The 25,231-nt window shown below is 39.1% G+C and overlaps 1 protein-coding gene across 1 annotated transcript; it reads right to left on the bottom strand.

Annotated features, from left to right (window-relative positions):
• On the bottom strand, positions 1–23,850 carry STMN2 (stathmin 2). Its single transcript, XM_082858573.1, has 4 exons — positions 23,760–23,850; positions 19,846–20,018; positions 9,046–9,237; positions 1–571 (listed from the first exon to the last, which is right to left on the bottom strand). Exons 1-4 carry the CDS (start codon positions 23,839–23,841, stop codon positions 512–514), a joined length of 507 nt encoding a protein of 168 aa, XP_082714699.1. The 5' UTR covers positions 23,842–23,850; the 3' UTR covers positions 1–511.
• Positions 23,851–25,231: the final 1,381 nt, after the last annotated feature.

Below are 25,231 nucleotides of genomic sequence, written 5' to 3'. Positions count from 1 at the left end.
TTAATACCTGTGATCTAGGTATGGTCTCAGTCAAGTTCAGAGATTACCAAGCTGTCTAGGTCAGTAGGCAATGGTGGGTTTCTAGCACCAAAGACTGTCTATTGACCTCATTTTTCTGTTGGAATGAAAAGGGCAGGGAATGGAGTCAGACATGGGGAGCTTCAAAAAGAACAGACCTAGCAAATTCATTTGAGTGGAAAGACACAACATCAAAAGCCTGTTACAGGACATGTAAGATTATGAAATAACTTGCATAATGCAATACTTGTATTTTTTAACAAAAATGTAAGTATTTACAAAATAAGATCCAAGGTATTTTTTAAACATCAAGCAAAACATTCTGCAAAGAGACCGCATTGATTTTTTTTTTATTTTTGATTCTGTTTTTTGTTTTTTATAATGAGTTCTTTTTAAACCATGTCATACATTTCCCATACTGATATCGCATGATCCATTATAATATAGGCAGGGGGATTTACTAATGGTGGGGCGTGCCATACCCTCCGTCGCTTCAGCCAGACAGTTCGACCTGGAGTTCCTTGTTCCTGCGCACCTCCGCAGCATGCCTCTCCTGAAAAACACCGAAGGGAGACGAGACATCAGGAGCCTCGCCTGGTCCACAGAGAATTAGGAGGCCCCGCCCACTAATTTGGCTACTATGCGCTTGACTGGAAGTAACCCCCTTTAGCGTCTACCTTTAGGAAATGTTCTCATTTCAAAGAAAGGAAAACGTGGAACCCAATAAGGGTCACATTACAGAAGATCATAGAAGACTAATAGGGTCTAAAAAAATTGTATCACTGTATTTGATTAAAACGATGAACAGGGCTTCCCTGGTGGCGCAGTGGTTGGGAGTCCGCCTGCTGATGCAGGGGACGCGGGTTCGTGCCCCGGTGCGGGAAGATCCCACATGCCGCGGAGCGGCTGGGCCCGTGAGCCATGGCCGCTGAGCCTGTGCGTCCGGAGCCTGTGCTCCGCAACGGGAGAGGCCACAACAGTGAGAGCCCCGCGTACCTCAAAAAAAAAAAAAAAAAAAAAAAAACGATGAACAAAAGATCATATGATTAAGAGAATTTAAAAATTTAAAAAAATTTTTTGATTAAGAGAATTTCGACTATTAGGACTAATGTATAAATCCAGAGAATAGCAATACAATATCATCCTGTCTTCTCTAGCATTTTGAACGGTGTTTTTCCTTTTCCCTAACATTTTAAGGGCTTTATAGTTGCCAGTGGACATTTTGGGAGGATGAGATGCAGGAAAAAAACTTGTTGTATACTTCCTAAATTCTTAACCCCTTAGTCAAGGGCTTTCAAAACTTGAGTCCAAATGACCTCTCCAGTCTTAGCCTCCACCCTTCTCCTACGCCTGCTTGATTTCTCGGTTTAACGGAATTGTCTTTTTTTTGTGTGTGTGGTACGCGGGCCTCTCACTGTTGTGGCCTCTCCCGTTGCGGAGCACAGGCTCCGGACGCACAGGCTCAGCGGCCATGGCTCACGGGCCCAGCCGCGCCGCGGCATGTGGGATCTTCCCGGACCGAGGCACGAACCCGTGTCTCCTGCATCGGCAGGCGGACTCTTAAACACTGCGCCACCAGGGAAGCCCCGGAATTATTTTTTCATGCACTTTTCAATGCTGGAGATTCCAAGTCTTCCAGTTCCAACCACCAGGATAGTAAACAGACTCTTTAATCCCTGTAGCGGTTGTCTCTTTCTCCGTGAAGACTTTCATGAGACTGAAAACTATCTCACTTTCCATTTGAAAACCTGCATTAATCTTCCCTTTTTATGTGGCAGCCGTTTTATTCTAACTTGTGCTTTGGTCATTTCTGTTCTTATCTCATCAGCTCTCTTAGGCAGATGCTTACTTAGAAGCTCGCTGAGGGCCAGGGCTGCATTTTCTCACTTTTGTTGCACTTGCAGGGCCCAGCAGGTTCTCTTGCACATAGTGCATGATCAATAGATGTTTATTTACGTGAGGATCTGGGGCACTAAACTTGATTTGGGAACTAAACTCTCTGAGAAGGGAGCTGATAGGAAAGGTGGAATTCTATTTTTAGTACACAGTTCTGCCTTGGATGACTATAAGCACATGGTCTTGCCTATCATAGGTGATAAATACGTGGGTGTTCAATTGAAACTGAATTTTTAAAATATTAATTGTTATTAGTATTATTTATTTTTCTATTTAGAATATTATTTATATTGCTATTTTACTCCCCTGAAGCTCCAGAAATTTCTTGTGGCTCTATAGCAGGGGTCCCCAACCCCCAGGCCACAGACAGGTACTGGTCCGTGGCCTATTAGGAACCGGGCTGCACAGCAGGAAGTGAGCGGTGAGCGAGCGAGCGAAGCTTCATCTGTGTTTACAGCCGCTCCCCATGGCTTGAGTTACCGCCTGAGCTCTGCCTTCTGTCATATCAGCGGCGGCATTAGATTCTCATAGGAGCACGAAGCCTACTGTGAACTGCGCATGCGAGGGATCTAGGTTGTGCGCTCCGTATGAGAATCTAACGCCTGATGATCTGAGTTGGAGCTGAGGCAGTGATGCTAGCGCTCGGCAGCTACTGCAAATACAGATTATCATTAGCAGAGAGGTTTGACTGCAGAGACCATAATAAATCAACTGCTTGCAGACTCATATCAAAACCCTATGAGTGAGTGGCAAGTGACAGTTAAGCTGCATCTTACAGAATAGACTGGACATAAGCAACACACTTCGGGTGTCTCTGTCTCCCATCACCCCCAGCTGGAACCATCTAGTTGTAGGAAAACAAGTTCAGGGCTCCCACTGATTCTGCATTATGGTGAGTTGTATAATTATTTCATTATATATTACAATGTAATAATAATAGAAATAAAGTGCACAATAAATGTAATGCACTCGAATCATCCCAAAACCATTCTCCAGCCCCCGCCCTGGGTCTGTGGAAAAATTGTCTTCCACAAAACCAGTCCCTGGTGACAAAATGTTGGGGACTGCTGCTCTATAGATTCCTTTAGTTCAGAGGCAATGATCTTGACCAGCTATAAAGTAAATCTTATCATGAAGCTCTATTAATCTCAAGTAGTCTCTGCTTATAGGTTCCTTATAATACTAAGCATTTATTAGGCACTTAATATGTACCAGTTCTGCATAGGTACAGATTTTACCTGTATTAATTCCCTTGATCCTCGAAACAATCCTGTGATGGAGGCTCTATTCTGGTGCCCATTTTACAGATGAAGAAACTGAGGCACAGAAAGGCTAAGTCACTTGCCCAAGATCACAAAATTAAGAAGCAGCAGAGCTGAGACTCCAACCCAGGGAGCCTGGCTATACAGCCCCCATTCAACCACTGCTATGTAGCCTCAATGTGAACGTGAGGAGAAAATTTTATAGTTGTATGGAAAAATGTGTCTTTTCAAATGTAGGTTCTGGGAGAGAAAGGCATGTACAACCCTACGTTTCCTTCAAAGATACAGAGTTAGAGTAAACAGGAAGTTGATTCTAGAGAAAGAGTTTAAAAGCAATTTTATTTAATTGGTTTAAATGAGCTTTTTGTCTGTATTCAAAAGCCATGAAGAGAAGAGGGAAAAAACATGTATAGAGAAATCATGTCCTGTCTGGAAATGTCACAGGGGAACTAGCATGAATGCAGCTGACTCTTCTTTCTTTTTGTTCTGCTATGGTGAGGAAAAAGATGCCATAAAATCTTTTTCTCATGCAGAAACTAATTAGTAAGACCTGAGCTCTGACAAAAATTGAGAGAAAGCCCAGACCATCACTATGTTAGGAAAAAAAACCAGCCTCAAGTCTAAAGATTCATATAAACTCAAATTTATAATATAACAGGAAAGATTATAATCAGTACTATTAGGCTACTTTGGAGCACACTTCTTATTCAGCTCAAAATTAGTTGCAAAGAAATGGATTTTGCCATAGGAAAGAAGAAATATAATCTGTGAGCTTGAGATAACATGAAAAAAAAAAGGAAATTTAAATAAATGCTGAGCTTCTGGGAAAAATATTGTTTATTTTCAGGCATTCTAGTAAATCTATTATTTGAAAACCTTACATTCAAATCATCAAATATATACTCAAAATTGTAATGTGATTTTGTATAAAAATGTGGGAGAATCAAAGGCAGATAGGCAGGGGGCGTGTAATTTTCAACATAGTCTGTTTTTTTTTAATCAGCAAAATGTTGGCAATTGTCAGACCTTGAGTAAGAGGTTACTGAGGAAGTTGTGATGCTCTGAGAAAGTGCATCAAGAGGTCAAGTCTATTCTTTGATAATATTCATTTCATTATTGAGCTTCTAATATTTGCCAGGCACTGTCAGACACGCTGGGTTAGACAGAGTGAAGCAGATCTAAATTTACAATGTTCTCTACAACTTACCCCCTTGCTCCCATCAATATAATAGTGCTTAAGCGCTTGTATGCAACTATTCTTTTGATATGCAAAAATATGTAAGAGATGGTTTTAGGAAAAAATTCTGATTCTTGGAGAAAATGTGATTAGAGAGATTTCTGTACTGGAAGCGAAGAAATATGAGGTCTTTCTTTTACTTTACCTTTTAATATCCCCTTCACCTCACTAGGTATCAAATCTAAACAAAAGACTTGAACTAGATGACTTAGGGTATCAATTCCAATCCATGAAATACTATTATATGAGTATTTAAATGCAAGATGAGATTCAACATCATCAGAATCCTTCTTTTTACTAATAGCTATGAGCTTGCAATGCAAAAGAGGGGTCGGGAGTGAGTCAGGAGTGCAGCAAAGCACATTTTCATACATGAAGATGACGTTGGGCATGGGAGCATTATCAACATCCAATGCCGCTGCCAAGTCTGCTTACTGTGCAGTGTTTTAGGATGGCCAAAGTTACAGCTTTAGCTTCGAATAAAAGTTTGGAGTCAAAAAGACATGGGTTCAAACCAAGACTCTGCGATCTGCTTAGCTTTGTGATCTTGGCCAAACGGCTTAACCTCTCTAAGGACCAGGTTCCTTAGATGCAAAATGGGGATGATAACAGTATTTCCTTCTAGGGCTGTAGCTTGGATTAAATTCCGTAGCATGTGTCAAATGCCTGGCCTACAGTGAGAAATCAGTGAAAGCTAGTTTAATCCTCTTTTCCCTTTCATTTTTCATTTATCAGACATATTCCATAGGAAATAGTTACACAAATAGCATTCGTGAATCAGAATGATAAAGAAAAAAAGTCAGATGAGAAGCATGAAAGGTTACAACGGACGGAAATTGATAATGGTTGAAATCTCTATCTAAAGAGTTATATATCATCAAAATCATCTCTTAGAAAAAGAATCACAGAATGTTACTCCCTGAAGAAAAAACATTTTTTATCCTTTCTATATCCAGATTATTTTGCCTATGTCTTTAGCCCTCATGCAATTAAAAAAAAAGGAAACTGTAAATCATAGCTAATGTGATATAGGTGTGGCTAACACAAGGAAAAAGAAGGACATGGAACTCCAATTTACTGATCCATTTCCCAGACAGATCCTGGTCCACATTCAAAGGGTGTAATTAGAAGTACATTTAAATGTTTGATGTTAAAGTTATATGTTTAATGAATGTATCTATGGTCAAAATGATTATACATGCTTTAACTGATTTTTCAAAACTAGCTATTCACTACAGTTCCTGGTTGGGTTTGACAAGAGAGCTGCTACGACCCAGGGTTCCAAATGGGTCAGGTGGTGGATTTTCTGTGGGATACTGTCTAGTGGGTTAGGGGAAGAAGCACACGTGGGGGAAAGAGAACGTGTCTCTTATCCTTTCTGTATGGCGAGAATAGGTGTTGCCTCTCTCTCTCTCTGTCTCTTTCTATTTTTTAGAAATAGAAACTCCAAGAATAAGAACATTTTTAATTTTACTGCAGGGTCAGTCATAATCTGCAGTGTAGTCATAGACTACAATTTTGAGCCCTGAGCATGACTATTCATGTCACTCAATTTGAGTGACTGAAACAGGTCAGACTAATGCAGGTCTTTGTGGCACAGGCATCTTTTTGCTCACACCCTCTTCATTTGATTCTTTTCTATATGATAAGTTGGAGTGTTGAGATGAAGTGCTAAGGAAACAGAAATGGAAATTTAAAAACAGTGTAACATTCAAAATTGTACTGAGCACAAAGCTAGTATGTGTCATGTGTTCAGTAAATGTATCATCATCATCACAACTACATTTATTATCATTAATAATTATTAACCGAATGATTAATAAACTAATAATCATAGGATATGTTCTCATATAGGAGATAGTAGAAATTGTGAGAGGCATGAGGAATCCTGGGAATAGAATAGAGAGAAAAGAGAGATCATGAGCTGAATTATGTATGTACGTACGTATGTATGTATGTATGTATGTATTCAAAAATATTTGTTGAGTTCTTCCACATTCTAGGCACTGTGTGTTCAGTGGTGAACAATATAGACACAGTACCTGCCCACATACTACTCACATGTTAGTGTTTTTATATTTTTATAGGTGCTCATTTATTCAAGAAATGAATAGTAATATATGTTAAAAAAAAGAGTGTAACATTATTGTTGAAGGAAGAAAGAACATGTTTACGGAACAAAAAATCAAAAAGATTTAAATATCATTTATGACAACATAACAGAACATATTTAAGAAGGCTTTAGCTCAGTGCTTTTCAACCCTGGCTAAATATGAGTGCTTATGGGTAAGCTTTAAAAATGCTGATCTCTGGGTTCCGCCCCAGACAGCTACATCAGAAGCTTTCATTTTAAAGAGCTCTTCAGTAAGTTCTAAAGTGCAACTGGGATTGATTTTGCTTTAGGCTTTCAGTCTTATCTAAAGGCTTTGTGCTAACATGGCTGAGACTCTGACAGGTCTGTGGGAATTCATCAGTGAATGACGCTGAGGATACCATCGTAGCCACCATCGAGGGACATGCTCTGCTCAAATGCTCAATTCGATTAATTGAGAAGGAGGGGGACTGAGGGCTGGGTGGTAAGCAGATTGCTGCAAAAGCTCACGTGGAATTGTATCATATCTCTTGGCTAATCGGTAGGGCCAGTGAGGGCTGTCAAAATGGTGGGCACTTAGTGTGGTCGCCTGATGACTATCTCACTAATAGATGTCATTTCAGTAATAATCACCTTTTGACGTGGGAGATTCCAGAAAAGCTTATGTTATATCGGCAGTTTCATGCACTTTCAGCGTAATTATTATTACTGATCCTTTTTTTCATTTCTAACTTCATTGCAGTAATTTCATTCAGAAAAAGTCACAATAAAAACCTAACTTTGTCTTATTTTAGGAAGAAGCATAGTAGTTTTAGTACATACAAACACATCTACCATATGTCAACAAAAAATCTACAATGTTCTTAAAATACATCAAATGGAAGTAAAGTTAGTATGCTTTAAGGAGTATCTCCACTTTACTGAGAAGATAACAGATCTTGGCTGTCACTGGTCAAAGATTCTATTAGATTTGAAAAGTGTCTCTTTAGCTATGGAATACCAGGGGAAATGTGGCCCTAAAAATGATGTGGGCTGCATCACTCAGCACAGGATAAAATGCTGTCAGCTGAGATTTACATCAGAAAAAGCTACAAACCGCTATTTCTCAAACCTGACTGCATACTGGAATCATCTGGAGAGTTAAAAAAAATATATGGATGCCTGGGTCCCACCCCTGGAGATTCTGCAGCTTGATGCCAGGAATATTAAGCATTCCACAGGTTGATTATTTCCAGGACAAACTGTATGTATGCATGTATGTATGTATGTATGCAAGTATGTATGCATGGAGGGAAGAGACCAATTCTGGGTGAGAGTGAGAAGAGAGAAAAAAAGGAGCTGGCCAGAGGGGTGGGTGAAGAAAAATACACAGAGAGAAATAAATTGCCCATTAAAATCCAGCACTTCTGGAAGTAATAGTTAAATATGCAAATTTTATGAACTATTTTACAACTGAAATCAAGAAGGATCTGCTGTGTGTTTGACTATGTGTAATTTTAAAAAACAGTAATGCTCCTGGATAGCCTTGGATTGATATGTCTTTTTTAAATTTAATTTAATTTTTTTAAAATTTTATTTTATTTATTTTTTTATAAGCAGGTTCTTATTAGTTATCTATTTTATACATATCAGTGGACATATGTCAATCCCAATCTCCCAATTCATCCCACCACTTGGATTGATATAAATCTTGCACTGGATATTAAAGGTCTAATTGCCAATCCTGGAATAAAATCAGCATGCCCCATTCCTAGCAATGCCATTTGCTTTTATTTTTTTAGGGCCTAGGATGAGAGATGAAGGTTGATTCACAATTATCCTGAGTAAAAGATACAGTGGTTCTGAGAGAACAATTTCTAGAGGATTTCCGGGGCTGTTCATCCTGACTGATGGGAATAGTTATATATGTTCAGGTTGGTGAGAAGAAAGGCACCAGGAAATTGAAGGCACCAGAAAACTGAGTAAATGAAGTTCCCCTACTAGCTTTTAGTGTAGATTTTCCTACGTGGAGAGAATGGGTTTTCCGCTGTTCATAAATATTCTGTCCTTTTCTGACAAATGTTTTTCCAGATGTATGGAAATATGTCCAAATATATTTTGACAAAACCTTTACATATTTATTATATATTAATTATTAGACTAAATATTAAATTTATTATTTTACTATATATTATTGTCTTTTATTACTGATTGTATGAAATATTTAATATTTCCAATTTAATATTTTTCCAGTAGATGGGTTCCTAAGATTTGTACCGAAGTCTGTTATACATTTGAAAAGCAGGAATCAGCCTCACTCAAGCTATTCACCATTGGAAAAATCTGACAGAATTCCAGCTTTAAGTCCTACTCTCATTCTTCAACCATGTTGCAGTGCCCACTAAGGCCATGTTACCCTGGGAAACCCTGCCCATGGGGTTAGGTGCCTTATGCACCCGCAGCAGAGATTGATTAAGTCTCTGGTGCCTGGGCATTTGAGAGTGCATCTGGCCGTGCTGCATACGAATGTGTGCATCTGCTCAGGACTCTGTTATGATTACCTTTTCCTGCAGACGTTCAATAATAGCAGCTAGATTAGCCTCACGGTTTTCCTTAATTTGTTCCATCTTCAGGATCAGCTTCTCCTCTGCCATTTTGCTGAAGTTGTTGTTCTCCTCCAAAGCCTTCTGGAGGACCTCTCGCTCGTGTTCCCGCTTCTCTGCCAATTGTTTCAGCACCTGAGCCTCCTGAGACTGGGGAAGAAAAACATATCCATCTTAGAATCACCCAGACACAAACCTGGTGGAATAATGGTCCACTGATTCAAGACAGCATTCTTTTCAAATGAATAGTACTTCTAGCCTTGAGCATTGTTGTCAATTCCCTGCTCATCTGCATGCCTTAGAATTCTCTATAGAATGTGCTGAGTGGGGAAATGTAGTGAGCTGAATTTTCATCTGTGAGTTTTTCGGACAGATTGTTCTAGAAGAAGAAGCATTTTACCCTCCTGGTAGAGTTTTTGTTTTCATAAGTTGCTGCTAAGCATTTATGCAACAGGGAATGCTGTAATTAATCACCTGATGGCAACATCCTTGGAAGCCTGAGGAAAATAGGTGAGGATTGGGGCACGTTCCCATCTTTTTCCTGCCTCATTGCTTTTGATCAGTTGTAGGCTGGGCCCTGCAATGAGCCTTTCAACTTTCCCCAAATTGTTAAATCCACTTTCTCATTTTATTCCATGCCCACCTCTGCTCTTTTTTTTTTTATTCCATGCACCAAATTCTCTTAGGAGACTTTGGGAACAGTGCAAACTCCATCTCCATATGGCCACAGACAACAGAAAGTCCTTTTCCGGCCCCATCTTGAATATGCCAAGGCCACCCAGGTCGCCTGTGAAACCCTGTGATTGCTCAGTGATTACAGCAGAAACATCAGAAACCTGTGTACCCCACTCCTGCACGTCCCACACATTTTTGCACACCGTAATTCTCCTGCAGCATCAGGAGGCTATATGGTTCTTTATGTTAACAGTCAGAGGGGTGCTTGATAATTATGCCGAGGCCCGGTATCCACCCGCGAGATTCTGACTCTGCAGTTCTTTGGTAAGACCCAGGAAGCTATATTTTTGATAAGCAGGCCTAGTGATTGTAATGCAGGCAGTTCACAGCCGACTTTTTGAAAAATACACTGGCATGAGCTTTGGCATCAGGTCTGTGTTTAAGTGCTAACTGTGTCAATGACCCTGGATATATTAACATCTTTCCACATTCACCTTCTCCTCCAATTATGCAGCTAAGAGCAGTCTTACCCAATACTGAACTATCCAGGTTTAAGACTAAATTATTACACATCCATAGCTCCTGGGTAATTCCTTGGGATCAGCTGGTCCTCTGAGGTGAGGCTTCAGAGGATTCATTGTAAATGTGAATATCTAAACAATGGTAGATCAAACAAACATTTCATGGGCTAAATATTGGTTACCATTAAAAACATTAATAGGAAGATATTTCAGTTGATGGCAGTGGTCGTGGGCCCTTACTGGAGAGATTGTGATGTATAAACAATATGAAGTCTGACAGGGAAAGAAACTTTTCTTTAGATAAAATTCTACAGGAATGGTAAAATCAGACAGCCTTAAGAGTCTTTGTTGATGTGGTTATTCTGAAGTTTATCAGGAATATGTCTAGTGACTCATTGGAGATTAAACAGACAGCTCTGGGAACCAGCCCCACTTCTTGTTTTAACCCCGTAATCGTTTCACTGACATCTTTAGTGGACCCATTTCATTCTTGCTTTGTTATAGCTTGCAAAAAATCTACTATGAAAAATGATAAAATGTTAACACAAAGTAAGTTCAAGATCAAATGGAGTCTTTCTGGAAAAAACATGAAAAAATATTTTCTAGTTTATTCATCCTCCTGCCTCTAGGTGGGGCTATTGGTAAAACATCCTACATGGATTTTGCTTATCTACTGCTACCGGGACTACTGAATTGTGACACAGGGAAAGAGAGACTGACAAAAGGTGTGTGTGTATTTAAAGTTTCTCTCTGAGAAAAGTCTTCACGAAATTATTTTTTTTGGCATATGCATAAAGATAGTAGCTATCTCGTAGGACAATTTGTCAGCATCAAATGAAATAATGTTTGCTAGGGATTCAGCACAGTGTCTAATATGGAGGAAGTTAGTACTGAGCAAACGGCAGCCATTATTATTGAAAGGAAAACTCAAAACACTGTGACAGGAGAGGACGGCAATTGAACCTCCTGCTACACCTAAGCTCAGATGCAGAATCTTGGTTATCTCACGTGTGCAGGATATCTGTTCACATTCCTTTAGTTATGGACGGTGAGTGGATTCAGGTGTCCTCGTGGTTGGTGACAGCCCTTCCTTAACTCCGTCCTCTCCACCAGCACACGTACACTGAATGGGGCTGTACTGCTAAGAATTTTCACGGTTAAGGAAGCACCACAAAGAAGTAAGAGGAAATGACTTTGATCTTTCATTTCAGAAAGTTCAATTCAATTTACGTAACCTAAGTCCAGAAAAGTTTTCGAGGGAGAGAAGTCTGGGTTATCACAAAACAAGGGTGCAATGTGTCCAAGAATTATGGATAAGATTGGGGCCTTAGGTGTCTCTCGTAATGGGCAGAAAACGGTGGGGCAGCTTCAGGAAACCAAAGAACACCAAATCAATCAAAATAAAGCAAAACAAAATTTTTCAAAATCCTCTATAGCAGTGCTTTTAGATTGCATTCCTCTGTAAGACATGCTCCATCAGCCAAGGCTGCTGAAGCCAGTAGATACGTGAACTTTCTGCTCGGTATGTTAGTAAGTTCCTCTCCCCTCCTCTTTCTCCCATAGATCAGTGCTTCCAGCACTGCCCTGGATAGGATCTACCTGGATTTTTCTGTGGCCCTTTCTCGCAGAGTTACCGTGGTTAATTATCCAGAAGCAACTGCGTCGTTTTTAATTTTCAGATGCTCAAATTAACTTTGGCACTTTGTGAAATCGTGTTGTAACTTGATGTTTATATTTGTGCTCTTAATTTTCTTTTGTGAAAGAGCCAAAACCAGTCGGGAGACAGCAGGGGAATAGGATTGAGAAGGGAAGGCCTTGGCATTGAAAGGGTAATAGAGCAATACATTCCTTTTCAGGTCTCTTGCCTTGGTGGGACACATTTGGTCTGTGTGAACACAGACTCCCTCGGGGGCCCATAATCACGAAAGGAGGGAGGCCTATTGCATTTGTGGAGTGTGGCATTTGGCTCAGTTCGAAATGCCTCAATGAATGGTGTTAGTACTTTTGCAGCCACTGGGGCTAAATGAGATTACCCAGCCTAGGTGTCAAGTGCATTCCTTTAGCACAATTAATGGGGTGAAACAGAAACAGAAGGCAGTACAGAACGTTCTCACGTGAGGCCGCTGCTCAATGATGAAGACCTGCCTAACTGGGCCAGGCCACCCTTCAGGGCCACTCCATGGAGCCTTTCCTTACGCACTGGTAGGGATTGTTAACCATTGCCTCAACTCATGCATTAGTAGGATCTAATAATTATATATGTTTCAAATATTTAAAGCTCAAGTCCATGCAAAAAAAATACAGGATGAGAAGTTGATTATGGAAAGAATTCCTCACCAAGAAAATACATCTGCCTCCCTGTTTTGATTCTTCCTCATACGTTCTCAACTCTTAAATTCTTCCATGGAGCTAACAGCCCTGAGGGCTTTGACCTCAGTTCCTAGGGTCTCTGGAACTCCACTGCTGCAGAGAGTCATAATTCTTCTTCCTTCTTACATAGCCTGGCCTCCAGATATCACCACCTATAACCTCTAACTTTGTTCCTGGGGAGAAATTGATTCTATGAATACAGTTTTAATCCCCCCAGTCACAGCCTCACTGGTCCTGATTCTAATATTTCTATCAATAAGCAAATAAGTATTTTGTCCAGAAAACTGCCTTAAAACAGAAAATGAGTGTGAGGATGTGATATATAAAAGTAGAAGCATTTTCCTTCATTTCGGTCGGAGTAAAGTTTTTGCTACGTGGTCGAATAGGTATTCTTACTTTATGCCTTGTTTGGGCAGATTAGCAGAAAGGAATCTTGATTGACTTATAGGGAGGCTGGAGAGGTGGGATTTGCTAAACGTTGTTAAAACTGAATTGTTTAAGGGAAAAGGATCTGACCATGGAGGAGCATTTCTGAATAGCATGTACCTAATGTTGAAGGTCACTGAAATGCGGAAATAGAAAATGAGGGCATGATTCAGGTATAATGCGAATGTCAAGGCAAAGTATTTATAGAGCTAAGACATCCAGCATGATGTTCTGGAAGATGAAGAACATCTCCATCTTGCTATTGTAATAGCGGAGCCACAAGGATGGTGAACACCTATTCTGGGCATAAATTTCCTCACACTGAACTCAGTATCACTGAAATAATTACAAGAGACATACGTGAAGGGAAAAATAATGAGATGGTGAGAAGAATTATTGTACATTTAGGAACACTTTAACTATATAATTTTCCAAAGAGGTTCATTACCATTTCTTATATTACTGAGTATAAGCATTTAATTACTGTATAATGAAATGGAAGATAAATTTGAGTTAAGTGGTATAATAAAACTCATTTTACTTTGTGTACACAGAGGAGATTTAAGACTATATTTTAGATAGTGCTAGTTTTTATTTCTGTGTGTTCTGAAGTATACACGTTTCTACCTCTATTTTCTTTTAAAGTATTTTTTTTGATATGGACCATTTTTAAATTCTTTATTGAATTTGTTACAATATTGCTTCTGTTTTACGTTTTGGTTTTTTGGCCGCGAGGCATGTGGGATCTTAGCTCCCCGACCAGGGGTCGAACCCTCACCCTGCATTGGAAGGTGAAGCCTTAACCACTAGACTGCCGGGAGGTCCCCATACCTCTCTATTTCTTGTCCCTTTTCATCATTAGGATACATTTCTTGCCTTCTAGAACCATTTATCCGACGCTAGAGCTCCTAGTACCTAAGTGCTTTTACGGTAGTAGGTTAGATGATGTGTCTCTAATTATTTGCTTTACTGTTACCAATGAAAATACATTATTAACCCAGCTAGAGTCACAAATAAAGCCTTGTTAAATATGATGATTGAGTATAATTATGTGAAACAAAAGGGTTTAAAATTCACTATGTGTTGAAGAGTCAGAAGTATAATAAGAAATTTAAAATGAGTGAAATCTAAACACCTTTAGAATGAGTCCTTCTGCCAGAGTCTGTAGTGCATTTACTGTGGTTAACTCCTAGGAAAAGAATCACGGGGGTGCTCTTCACACACGGGAAGAGTCTGTGGACCATATGTCACATTCTTTAAGGAGCAGAACGCTTCCTGAATGTTGAATTGTGAATAATCCAGCACTTTAGCTCATAATCATTGCTATACAAACCACCCCTCTTTTACTGGATTCGACTTCAGTTGCCATCTACAATGAGAGATGCCGACAAATGGAAAAGGTAAGTCTATCATGTTTGGTGACAAATGGTCCACTTCGAGGCCATATTATTAAAAATAACCAACACAGATTTCTTTCGGAGGTTCGATGACTTTGGAGTTGATTGTGCCAGTATTGTCAGTATGCCAATTATAGTTTACTGGAGTGGTTTGAATAACTTTCTTTTTAATTTAATTGATTTTAGCATGAGATTTTATCAATATCATTCAATTCCTTAAGTTTGCATCATTTTTTTTTAAGAATACTAATTTTTTCAAGCTACTTTTAGTTGGGCTGAACTATTTATATATCTGTTACCTATCAAACCACCTTTGTAATTTGATAACTAATATTTTAAAATGTTTAAAAATATTTATGAAATGTATTATACAGTAACATTTCAGCATCTGTGTTAATGAGAAGCTTTCTTTATGAAATCATGAGTTTGCTAGATCATCATCTCTGTGAGGTTGGAATTGGATGTGTTTTTACACGATAATAGCTGACACTTTCACAGTGCTTGTGATATGGAATAACTCTTTTAATTCTCACCATAACTCCAGGATGTAGGTCCTATTGTTAGTCTCATTTTGCAGATGGATAAAATAAGACATAGTGAGATTAGGGACTTGCCCAAGGTCACACAGCTATTAAGTGGCGAAACCAGACTTTGATCACAGGCATTCTCTTAACCATGTGTTCTTAACCACTATGCTTTTAAAGATGTTCTTAAACACTGTGCTTGTCTTGCCATATCACATAATTTATTGTCCAAACTGGGATACTTACGAGATTGAGATAATAATGATAACCAAACAGTAGGAATAAGCTGGGGTTTTCCTGGGCCAGCTGGAATGTATGGTTGGCTTAGCTCTGCTGCCTCTCACTAAATAAATATTTGTTGAATGAATAAATGGATAGATGGATAGATGGATGGATAACCGAAGAGTTCATATCATTTCATCCACATGGGTAAGCTGCTGTATGGAAACTTTAATTTCAAATAATGAGCTTCAAATCTGACCTCATGAGGTGAATACTGATTCTCAGAGATTCTCAGAGATAATCAAAGAAGGAAGAAAAAAATCACGAAAAGGACTTATTCCTTTTATAATAATCTTCTACCAACTGATCAATGGAGCATTAATTCTGGTTCAAAGGAGCCTAAGGGAGGAGCATTTAACGTAGTGATCAGATGGTCAGTGCTGCAATAGTATCAACAGATGGAGTGAGGAATTGGGGAAACTGCCAAAACATCGAACACAAAGTGAATTGGAGCCCACACGGAGATGAGTCAGTGGCAGCCCTCCAGCTCTAGATCCAGCAGGCTCCAGCAGCACGGCCGAGGTAGGTCACTGCTTCCCAGACATGATCTCTAAACTCAGGTCCCAGAAGCAAGTCTTTCAAGGGTACTAATGGACGGGGAGGGGTCTCATAACCTTTTTGTTTTAAAAACCCTATCAGGAGTCATATTTCACCTCTGTGAAATACCTCTGTGTCTATCTTAATCCTTACTTTGAGTTAGAATTATGTTAATTTAGTGAGAGAATGCTTATTTTATGATAATCAGAAATATTAATTGGCAGTTATAGATGCTTTGATTATAACCATGACAAAAGGAATTGATTAATACTTATTTAAATGTATTATGTTTGGTAGGCGGAATCTTTACAAACTTTTAGCTTGTAGGAAAGGAAATGGAACCAGGGCAATATAAGTGCTGCCGGTCACTCGGCTAGGTTGGACATCTGAGTATTTCTGAAAGCCTTTAGTGACTCCTCATTTCTTAGATAAAATGGAGTTTGAATACCTAACCTAGCATTGAAGGCCCTCCACAATCTCACCTCACTACTCCCTACCCAAGGCCACTAGCCCAAACTACTGGTCTACCCACTGCCCTGAAAACACACTTTCTGCACTCTCACCTCTGGGTATCCTTAGTTCTGAAACCATTCTCTACATCTAGCACACTTTCATGTCTTCTCTATTTATCTAACACTATTTATTTTTCTAGTCACCCAGCTTTTTAAAGTAGATATTTCTCTGAACAGAGGCTGTGATTCACAAGGAGTGAAATGGTTTCATCTTCCCAAAGAACAACTTTTTCATTTGAATTCAGAGTCCTTAAAAATGCTACCTCTAGGGCTTCCCTGGTGGCACAGTGGTTGAGAGTCTGCCTGCCGATGCAGGGGACACAGGTTCGTGCCCCGGTCCGGGAAGATCCCACCTGCCGCGGAGCGGCTGGGCCCGTGAGACATGGCCGCTGAGCCTGCGCGTCCGGAGCCTGTGCTCCGCAACGGGAGAGGCCACAACAGTGAGAGGCCCGCGTACGGCTAAAAAGAAAAAAACAAAAAAGCCTCTAACCTCAGTTCCTACCTCAGTCTCCCCTTGCTCCTTCTGCTCCCACCATACTGTCCTCTGTGTTATCTCTCGAATAGTCCTAGCATACTCCTACCTCAGGGCCTTTGCACTTGCTGTTCTCTTTACTTCAAACGCTATCCCCCAGAGAAGAGTCCCATGGCTCACTCCTTACCTTCTTGCCTTCTTTTCAAATGTTTTCCCTCACTATCTTCATGCTTCTTTTCAAATGTTCTCATATTCAAGAGGCCTTTTCTGACCACCCCATATGAATAGCACTTTTTGCCCCAGAACTACCAATTCTCTTTGTCCTGCTTTATTTAGCACCATCTTACTGGGTTGAGCATGTGACCTGGCACAGGTCACTGAGACTCAATTCTAAGACTTCTGTTAGAACTATTAGGAAAGAGAAGCTCTCTTTCTGCTGGAGTTGCTAATTTGTGAGAAAAATAATTTGGGACTGACTGAAACAAAAAATCCTTGGTATTGAGACCAATTAGTTGCAGAAATAAATGATAAATGTAAAAAGAAATATTGAGCTCCTGGATCAAGCTGTTTTTGAAGCTGTAACCACTCTGAGGATTTTAGTTGAGTTGGGTTTTGGTTATATGCATATCCTCACTTAGATAGTTACTGAGATATATGCACTTGCTAAAGGCTCTTTAAAGAGAATTAAAGAATTTAAAGAATTCTCTTTAAAGAGAATTAACAGTTCTTCAAATGAGTGCTAATTAAGTCAGTACAACCCAATAGAAAAAAATCAATTAATGATTTCTTAAGCTGTCACTTTCTGTTAATTAGTTGTATTTTCTTCTAATTAAAATCCTAGTACCTGGACATAATCTATATAATGATTTTTTTGAAAATTTTAGTACGAGCAGAAACGTGACGGAATACTGATTTTAAAGGGCTCCAAAGAATATGTTTCCTGGGTGTCGCAATGCTGGATGATTACATTTGTAAATGTCTTTTAGCCACGTGGCCAATTTCTAGTTAAATTCAATGGTTTAAATGTGTAATTGTTGATAATTTATTGTTGTCAGAGTACATGAATTTTACCAGAATCAGTAATTAGTTAACTCAGGGAATTTTATGAGAACATCCAGTTAATTTTGATCATCTCTGTGTTCTTTTTCTTTTAATAATTTCCTTCAAATTAAATATACCAGCAACATTCTGAATTATGATGTTGAATTTTCATCTTTAATTTTCCATTTCTGGTCAGTTACTGACTTCTATTCAAGTCATGGCATCTCCATATGTCAACCTATGACTTCTACTTACAACTGTTAGCTATAAGATGCCAATGCTTCAGTGAGAACTTAAATTACCTTGACTGTAACATGCTCTCTACTATTGTAGTTAGTTATTCATATTTGTTGGCGACAGTCTCGAAGGACTGTAACTCTGAATACGTTAATTCAGTTTTACTAGGAGAAGAAAGCTATAAATGACAACAAAAAAATGATAAATATTTCTAAAGCAACTTCCTGTATGTCTGCTTGGGTTAGTAGCTTAGTTCCCTTCCTTTGAAATCCAAATTTATAACAACAGTAATTGGTCAAATACAATAAATAATATGTAAAGAAATACTCACTGGATGCAAAGAGAACTTCACCTGAGTAAAAATTGAAATCTTGATCAGAAAGTTACACAATAAGAAGATTTTCCAACCACAAAGATGAAAACAAAAAGTATTTTTGGTTCAGAAAACTTAATCTAGGATTTATAATCTCTGAGCCTTGTTATTTGATGCTATAGTTATGTATGTACATATGTGTGAGTGTGTTTGTGTGTGTGTGTGCATGTAGGTATATATAAACACATGTACATACACACACATTTGGGTTTGTTCTGCACTCCCTGTTAGAGAATTCAGTCTTTAGGAGAAGGACTATTTTCCTTTTCTTTGTAAGTATCCAACATAGAAGTGTTTAATGTATTGGCTAACTTTTTATAAACATCTAAATAAAATTTAAAAATTATTATAAATGCAGAGTTTCCATTTAAATCATGAGACCTTGCATGGAGCATATTCTTAGTGACTACATGATTCTAAAAATATATCATGATAAAGTCAGTGGAAAATACAACATAGGAATGAATTACCTGCAGTAATTCATTTGGGTTAATCAAGAGCATCTCGATGGGATGTACCCCCATAATCACACAGCTGATACGCACATATTCAGACATAACTTCTGTCTCTATGTATACAGTCTTAGGGATTTCTGTATGCCCTCCATTTTTAATACCCTTGGCTTTTCTTATTCAGCTGATTGTGGAAAATTAAAGATTTAGCTCTAAGAAAAAGCTCTTTAATACAAACAAGGACCAATGGAAAAAAGAAAAAAATGCTATCAAGGCTTAGAAATGGGTAGCGGAAGATACTCATATATTCCCGAGAGGGTTCTGATCTTGGATGAACCAACTTCAAGGACAGGGAGTGAGGCCTTGGGGACAGGGGCAAGCTTCTGGCCCTTACCCTGGGGTGAACAGTGTTTCTGGGCAGGAAATATCTCAGAGGGAGTATCTGGTGCATTCTAGTTCTGAGGAAAACCATGTACTATGCTTTGGGGCAGGACGCAGAGTCTGAGAGCGAGGACTCACCACTTGGGCACCTCTCTCCACCACAACCCCTGGAGTTACAATACCTAAGGCTGTGCTTTCTTGACAGCAAGGATAGGCTAAGGCAGGGAGGCTTTTATCAAAATGGGTCCAAGATGGGGGGAGGGCACTAGGGCACTGAAGTTCTTTCAGTGTCTGAGATGTTTGGTTTTAACTAACATCAAAGCAACAGTTTTTACTTGAAGTAGCCTGGATCTATGTCTAGAAGACTTACATGTGCAGGTTCAGGCATCATTGTCTCCTGGAACTTCTGATGGAAGTGTGTGTGTGTGTGTGTGTGTGTGTGTGTGTGTGTGTGTGTGTGAAAGTGGAGGGGTTGGGGAGGAGAAGGGAGAGAGAAGAGGAGAGAGAGAAGGCAAGGAAAAGAGAGAGCAGAATTTAAAAACCTATGGAAAAAGTTACCTTTCTTCTTTCCTCTGCAGCCTCCAGTTTCTTCTGGATCTCCTCCAGGGACAGATCTTTCTTCTTGGGAGAAGCTAAAGTTCGTGGGGCTTCTGAGATAGGAGATGGTGGCTTTAAGATCAGCTCAAAAGCCTGGCCGGAGGCACGTTTGTTGATTTGCTTCACTTCCATATCTGAGAGATGAATATTTGAGAAGGTTAAGCACACAGAACACAGACATGGGTTTACTAAAATACTTTGAATTCTGGCAACTAAAAGTAGCCTTGTTATTCTGGCAAAGATGAGTAAAGTGCTGCATATGATCATTTATTCTACATCGTTTGAACATATAAGACCTGTTTCTTTCGTATAATTATAGATATATTTTAACTGGATAAATATTTACAGTGTGGGGAAATTCAATAATGTCCATAGGGAGTTGAATCATGGTAGACGTGCCCAGAAAAAAATAGCCTGAATCGATTTTGAACTAACTTTATTTTCCTTTTGAATAAATATGAGCCTCATATGAAAACCAAGGAGCACAGATTTAGATTTATTTATTGTTTTGGAAATTAGCATAGCTGGAAACATTTTCAGATTACATAATGAGGAAAATAACAAAGTCCTCCAGTTCTCACACCTAATCCTGTGGTTCGAAATCACAGGAGCTGTGTTGGAACCTATGTAGCTCCCTGAATGGTTGGAAATACCTGCAGCAGTCAAGGCTCATGTGCAAAGGCATCCTGCTGGTTCCTGGTTTGCCCTTCAGTGTGTCTGTTGATCTGAGTCATCAAGCAGTGTAATGTCCACTCTGGGGAGGACACTGTGATGGGGGGTCCCTGTCTTCAAGGTGCTTATAGTCTAATGAAGACAATAAGACAGGGTACCATGGTAATCTCTTTGCTTCTACTTTGTTGCTACTTAGAATGTCCTTCTTCATCATCCCTCAGCTGTAGACAGGAACCGGGGGAAGAGGCATTGTAGTAGGGGAGGGAGGGGGCAACTTCTGCTTATCTAATTTATACACTCTGTACATTTTAAAACTATTTAAACTCAATAGCTGCATAATATGCATAGTAATTAAATGGGCAGAAACCTGAAAATGCATAATATAATTTATAATGTAATAAATTATAATGTAAAATAATAATTTATAATGTAAAATAATATCATTTGTAATATAAAATAGAGTGATAGCTAATACCTGCTAGGATATTAGTGTAATTACACAACTTACAGCTTAGTAAAATATACTGATTTTTAAAAGCTCATTGGACAGCTCTAACTTTTAGATGACTGTTTTTTATTTTGAACCCCAGACTACACCCCTCTCATTTCGGCCCCCCAGTCCTTGTTTTGTCCTCTAAACCCACCCAAAGTCAGGCCAGTCTCTGTTGTGCATCACAATAGTATTTGAAAAGAGTTATGATTTTCCATTTCAAATTTTTTCCCCAGTCTAAAGCATCCTCAGTGTCCTAAAGTGACACGGTTTCTAGATCTTTACCACTGCATCACTCCCTAACCTCACAGGGCTCACTAATTTATTAATGTCCCTTGAAAATTGTGGCAACCAAGCTGGCCAGGTCTCCAGGCTAGTTCTGACTAGAGCAGAGCAGAGAAGAATTATAAATTAGCTTCCATTAATGTTCTTTTAGCAGCCTGGTTAGTGCACTTTCAGTTTGTGGTCAGGTAAGACCCCAGGTGAACAGGAACTGACCTTACTTACTTAGATCTGTGAATGCTAACAGATCATATAGACAAAGTCAATTCAGTAAGTATGTTAAAAATGATGTGGCTTTTTTCACAAATGTAAAAATATTTTAAATCTTCCTGAAGGCATCCAAATTTGTACTTATATCTTAAGTACAATTCTATAAAAAGTGTGTAAGTTTATGGAAAAGGATTTCAAGAGAACAGAGGCAAATAAAAATCACTTATTTGATGAGGTGATGGGATTTTAAATGGATAGAGTTAGAGACACTGAAATCAGAACTGCCTGTATTTGCATCCAAATAGTAAGCCCTGGGGTGTGATACTGGGAAGGTTAATTCACTTCTTTAAGCTTTCATTTCCTCATCTGAAAGATGGAGATAAAAGGCACTTTCTCATAAGACTGTTGTGAAGATTAAAAGATGAAGGATACTTGTCCAAATTATATACATTAAATATGTGCAGTGATTTGTAAGTTACCTCAATACAGCTGTTAAAAAAACTAAATTGTAAAGGTGTTCCAAAAAAAGATATAAAGGATACTAAATGTAAAGCACGGGCCATAGCACTTAGTGTTTATAAATGTAAATAAGAATAATTATTAATTCTTGTGATAATATTTGTCTACAATAAACACTTCACATTATTACCTAATATAGAAAGAGAAGACAAGGTAAAGACATTGGGAATTTGAAATTCTCTACCAGTTCTTTTAGGAAGCAGTTCATGAGCTATGTTGAATTGTCTATTTGACTTCTAAGACTCAGCTTATATATAACCTTTGATTTTCGTTTCCCTCTCTCCAGTCCCTAAGAGGGCAGAAACCATCCCTGTCTTCTGTGTCCTACCAGTAAATGCTGCCTTAGCAAATAATCACACTGAGTTCCACTTACTTGTTATTCGTATGCTGTAATTCTCTTCTACTAGGCCATGAGTGCCTTGAAGAAGAGGCCTGAGCTGTATTCATCACTGGAGCCTCAGTGACAACACATGGTGAGATACAGTCTCAGAAGAAACATAGCTGGATTACTAGTCACAGCCACATTTAGCAGATTAAGGATAGGACCAGTGTATTTGTTGACTGAATGAACTTATACGAAGTAGGCGTGGGACCTGCATTCTAAAGAGAGTTTTGGTTGGAAACCAAAATCTTTTTTGCATGGAAGACATTTCCTTGTGAAACAGTTAATTCATATTTATGATGCTTGTGCCATGGCAGAATCAGTTTGAAAGAAAAACGTCTTTGAGTCCTGGAATCTTTTAAAGGTATAGAAGGGGTTAACTGCCATAGATCCTTTCACCTTACCTTTAATGTATTTCCTTATACATGTGGAAAAGAAAATCATTGTGAGCCAAACAGGTAGCCAGATATGCCTCAGTTTTATCGACTACATATATAACTGCACCAAACATTTTGATTAAATGGACTGAATTACGTAAAAATTGTATTGTTGATAATGTCAGCTACCATTTTGAATGCTTACAAGAGGCCAGGCTCTATGCTAAACATGAAACCATTTAAACCCACAACACCACTGGGAGGAAGATATTAGAGTTAAATCGGGCTCAAAGAATCTAAGTTACTTGGCCCGAGGTCATGCAGATACTGGCAGAACCAGGAAGGTAATCAAATTAAGTCGTATGAATCAGGATAAATCAAACCAAAAGGGTTTTACTGCAAAATAAGGTTCATAGCTATGCCAGTTCTTTAGGATTTTCTTTTAAAGTCCTCTTTATCTGGGGCTTCATAGGTCGGTTTTACTACTGGAACTTATTAGGTTGTTGACAGCACACACAAAATACGGGGATTTTATAAAGACTACACTAAAAAACTGTGATGGTGGTTGATTTTCTCTCCTGAGTTTTCTAACTACAAAACATTTTCTTGCAAACTGTGATCTCTAATTACAGCTTAGCATATCATGTTATTTGCAAAGAAAAGCCTCGGACATATTGTGGTTGTTGACATGCTGGATGCGATGGCTAATAAGCACTCAGCCATGTTTCTTAAGAGACATTAATGTGCTGTTATTAGCATCAAACTCATACTGTTTTGAGCAAACAGCAATCAATAAGACCCATTAGCTAGACCCGGCAGGTCAATAGTAATATCCACAAAATATTGATTTAATTATAGCAGGAACTTTGAGACAGAAACAAATATATCCAAGCTTTGCCAACTGATCCAGCCAGCAGGGGCATTTCTATTGTAGACATCTTACCATCGTAAGTATAGATGTTGATGTTGCGAGGTTCCGGGTAGAAGCAAGAGCAGATCAGTGACAGCATGGACAGCTCCTTCATTTTTTCCTTGTAGGCTGAAACAAAAGGCTCAAGATTAGTATCTATTGTTTTCTGAATTTCCTCTGAACGTTTCTTTTAACCTGAGTAATAATTGTAGCCTCCTGAAGAATGAATGTTGCCAGGGACACTGCTCTCTTTCACAAAATATAAATGAACGAAAGATGGAAACGGACTCTGGGGTGCATATTCCTTATTACAGAGGACATAAAACACAAATTGTTGCAGGTTAGATAAGAAGCGAGAGAAAGGGAGCTAGAGAAAGAAAGGAAGGTAGAAGGAAATGAGATCCAGCAGGGTAGGAGGGAGAGACAGGAAGATACAGAGGAAGCAGAAACAGACAAAATGGGCAAAGAGAAAGGTCTATTCCAGTACATTTGCACGCAGGTCTGTTGTATATAAATCAGCTTCAGGAGGTGTCCTTTGCTGGTTGACCCTGAATGGCCACATACCCATTTGGAGAGTCAGAGAACTCACCAGGATAGTTATTAAGCAAATATTGATATATCTTGCAGGGGCCAATGTTGCTTATTTCTCTTCATCCCAAGTGCACTTTTTTTTAATCTCCCTCTTTCCACACACACCAAAAACCTGGACCTGAGATCTGATAAGGATGTCTCTTCCTCTCTGCACACTCAGTTTGGATGCCAAGCAGCTGCTGGAGTTCAGACCTTCCTCCTCCTTCACTCCCCCCACCCCCCCTTTTCATTTTCCCCTTTGTCCTTCAAGAGGTCTCCTGTCTAGGCAAACTTAGAGGGCCTCTTATCATGTTGGTCATCACCGGGACAAGTGACGACCAGATGGGGATAAAGAGGTGGGATCCTCTCACCTTTGTTGGTTATATAATTAGCAAAATTAATAAATTAAGGAAAATGGAAGAAAAATAATAGAGACAATGTGCACTGACTTGTGAGAAAGTATAAACAAATGGTGATGTCCTAACATATTGAACCTCACAGGGGGCATGTACCTCTTGGCAGGATCTTCTGTTCATTATGTAACCCATGGAAGAGGAGTACCTTGGCAAGGTGAGAATCTGCAGAAGATTGTTTGGGCATTATTGCCAGGTGCATCTTTGGTTAGCCAGTAGGAAACAGATTCAGTATCTGGATGTTTTAGAGCTACAGAAATTTAGGTTGGGAAGATTCTAAGCGATCATTTAGTCAACTGTCCATCCATTGTACCATCAATTTTGCAAATGAAATGGCCCACAGAGGCTGAAGTCATATATGGCCAGTGACAAAGTTGGGATCTCTGGATAAAATGTAGTAAATCAATCTGTCTTAAGATTGCCAAGAGGCTTTCTTCTAGCTCTACTTTCAGAATGAGATTCAATGTGCCAAGAGGGCTAGACATGCTCGCACACCGTTGAACCATACACAAAGACCAATAG

This window comes from Leucopleurus acutus, assembly GCF_964270905.1.
Source record: "Leucopleurus acutus genome assembly, chromosome: 17".
In the NCBI taxonomy this organism is placed as follows: Eukaryota; Metazoa; Chordata; class Mammalia; order Artiodactyla; family Delphinidae; genus Leucopleurus; species Leucopleurus acutus.
Note: the sequence above shows the minus strand (reverse complement) of the source record. Positions and strands in the feature narration are given on the sequence as shown.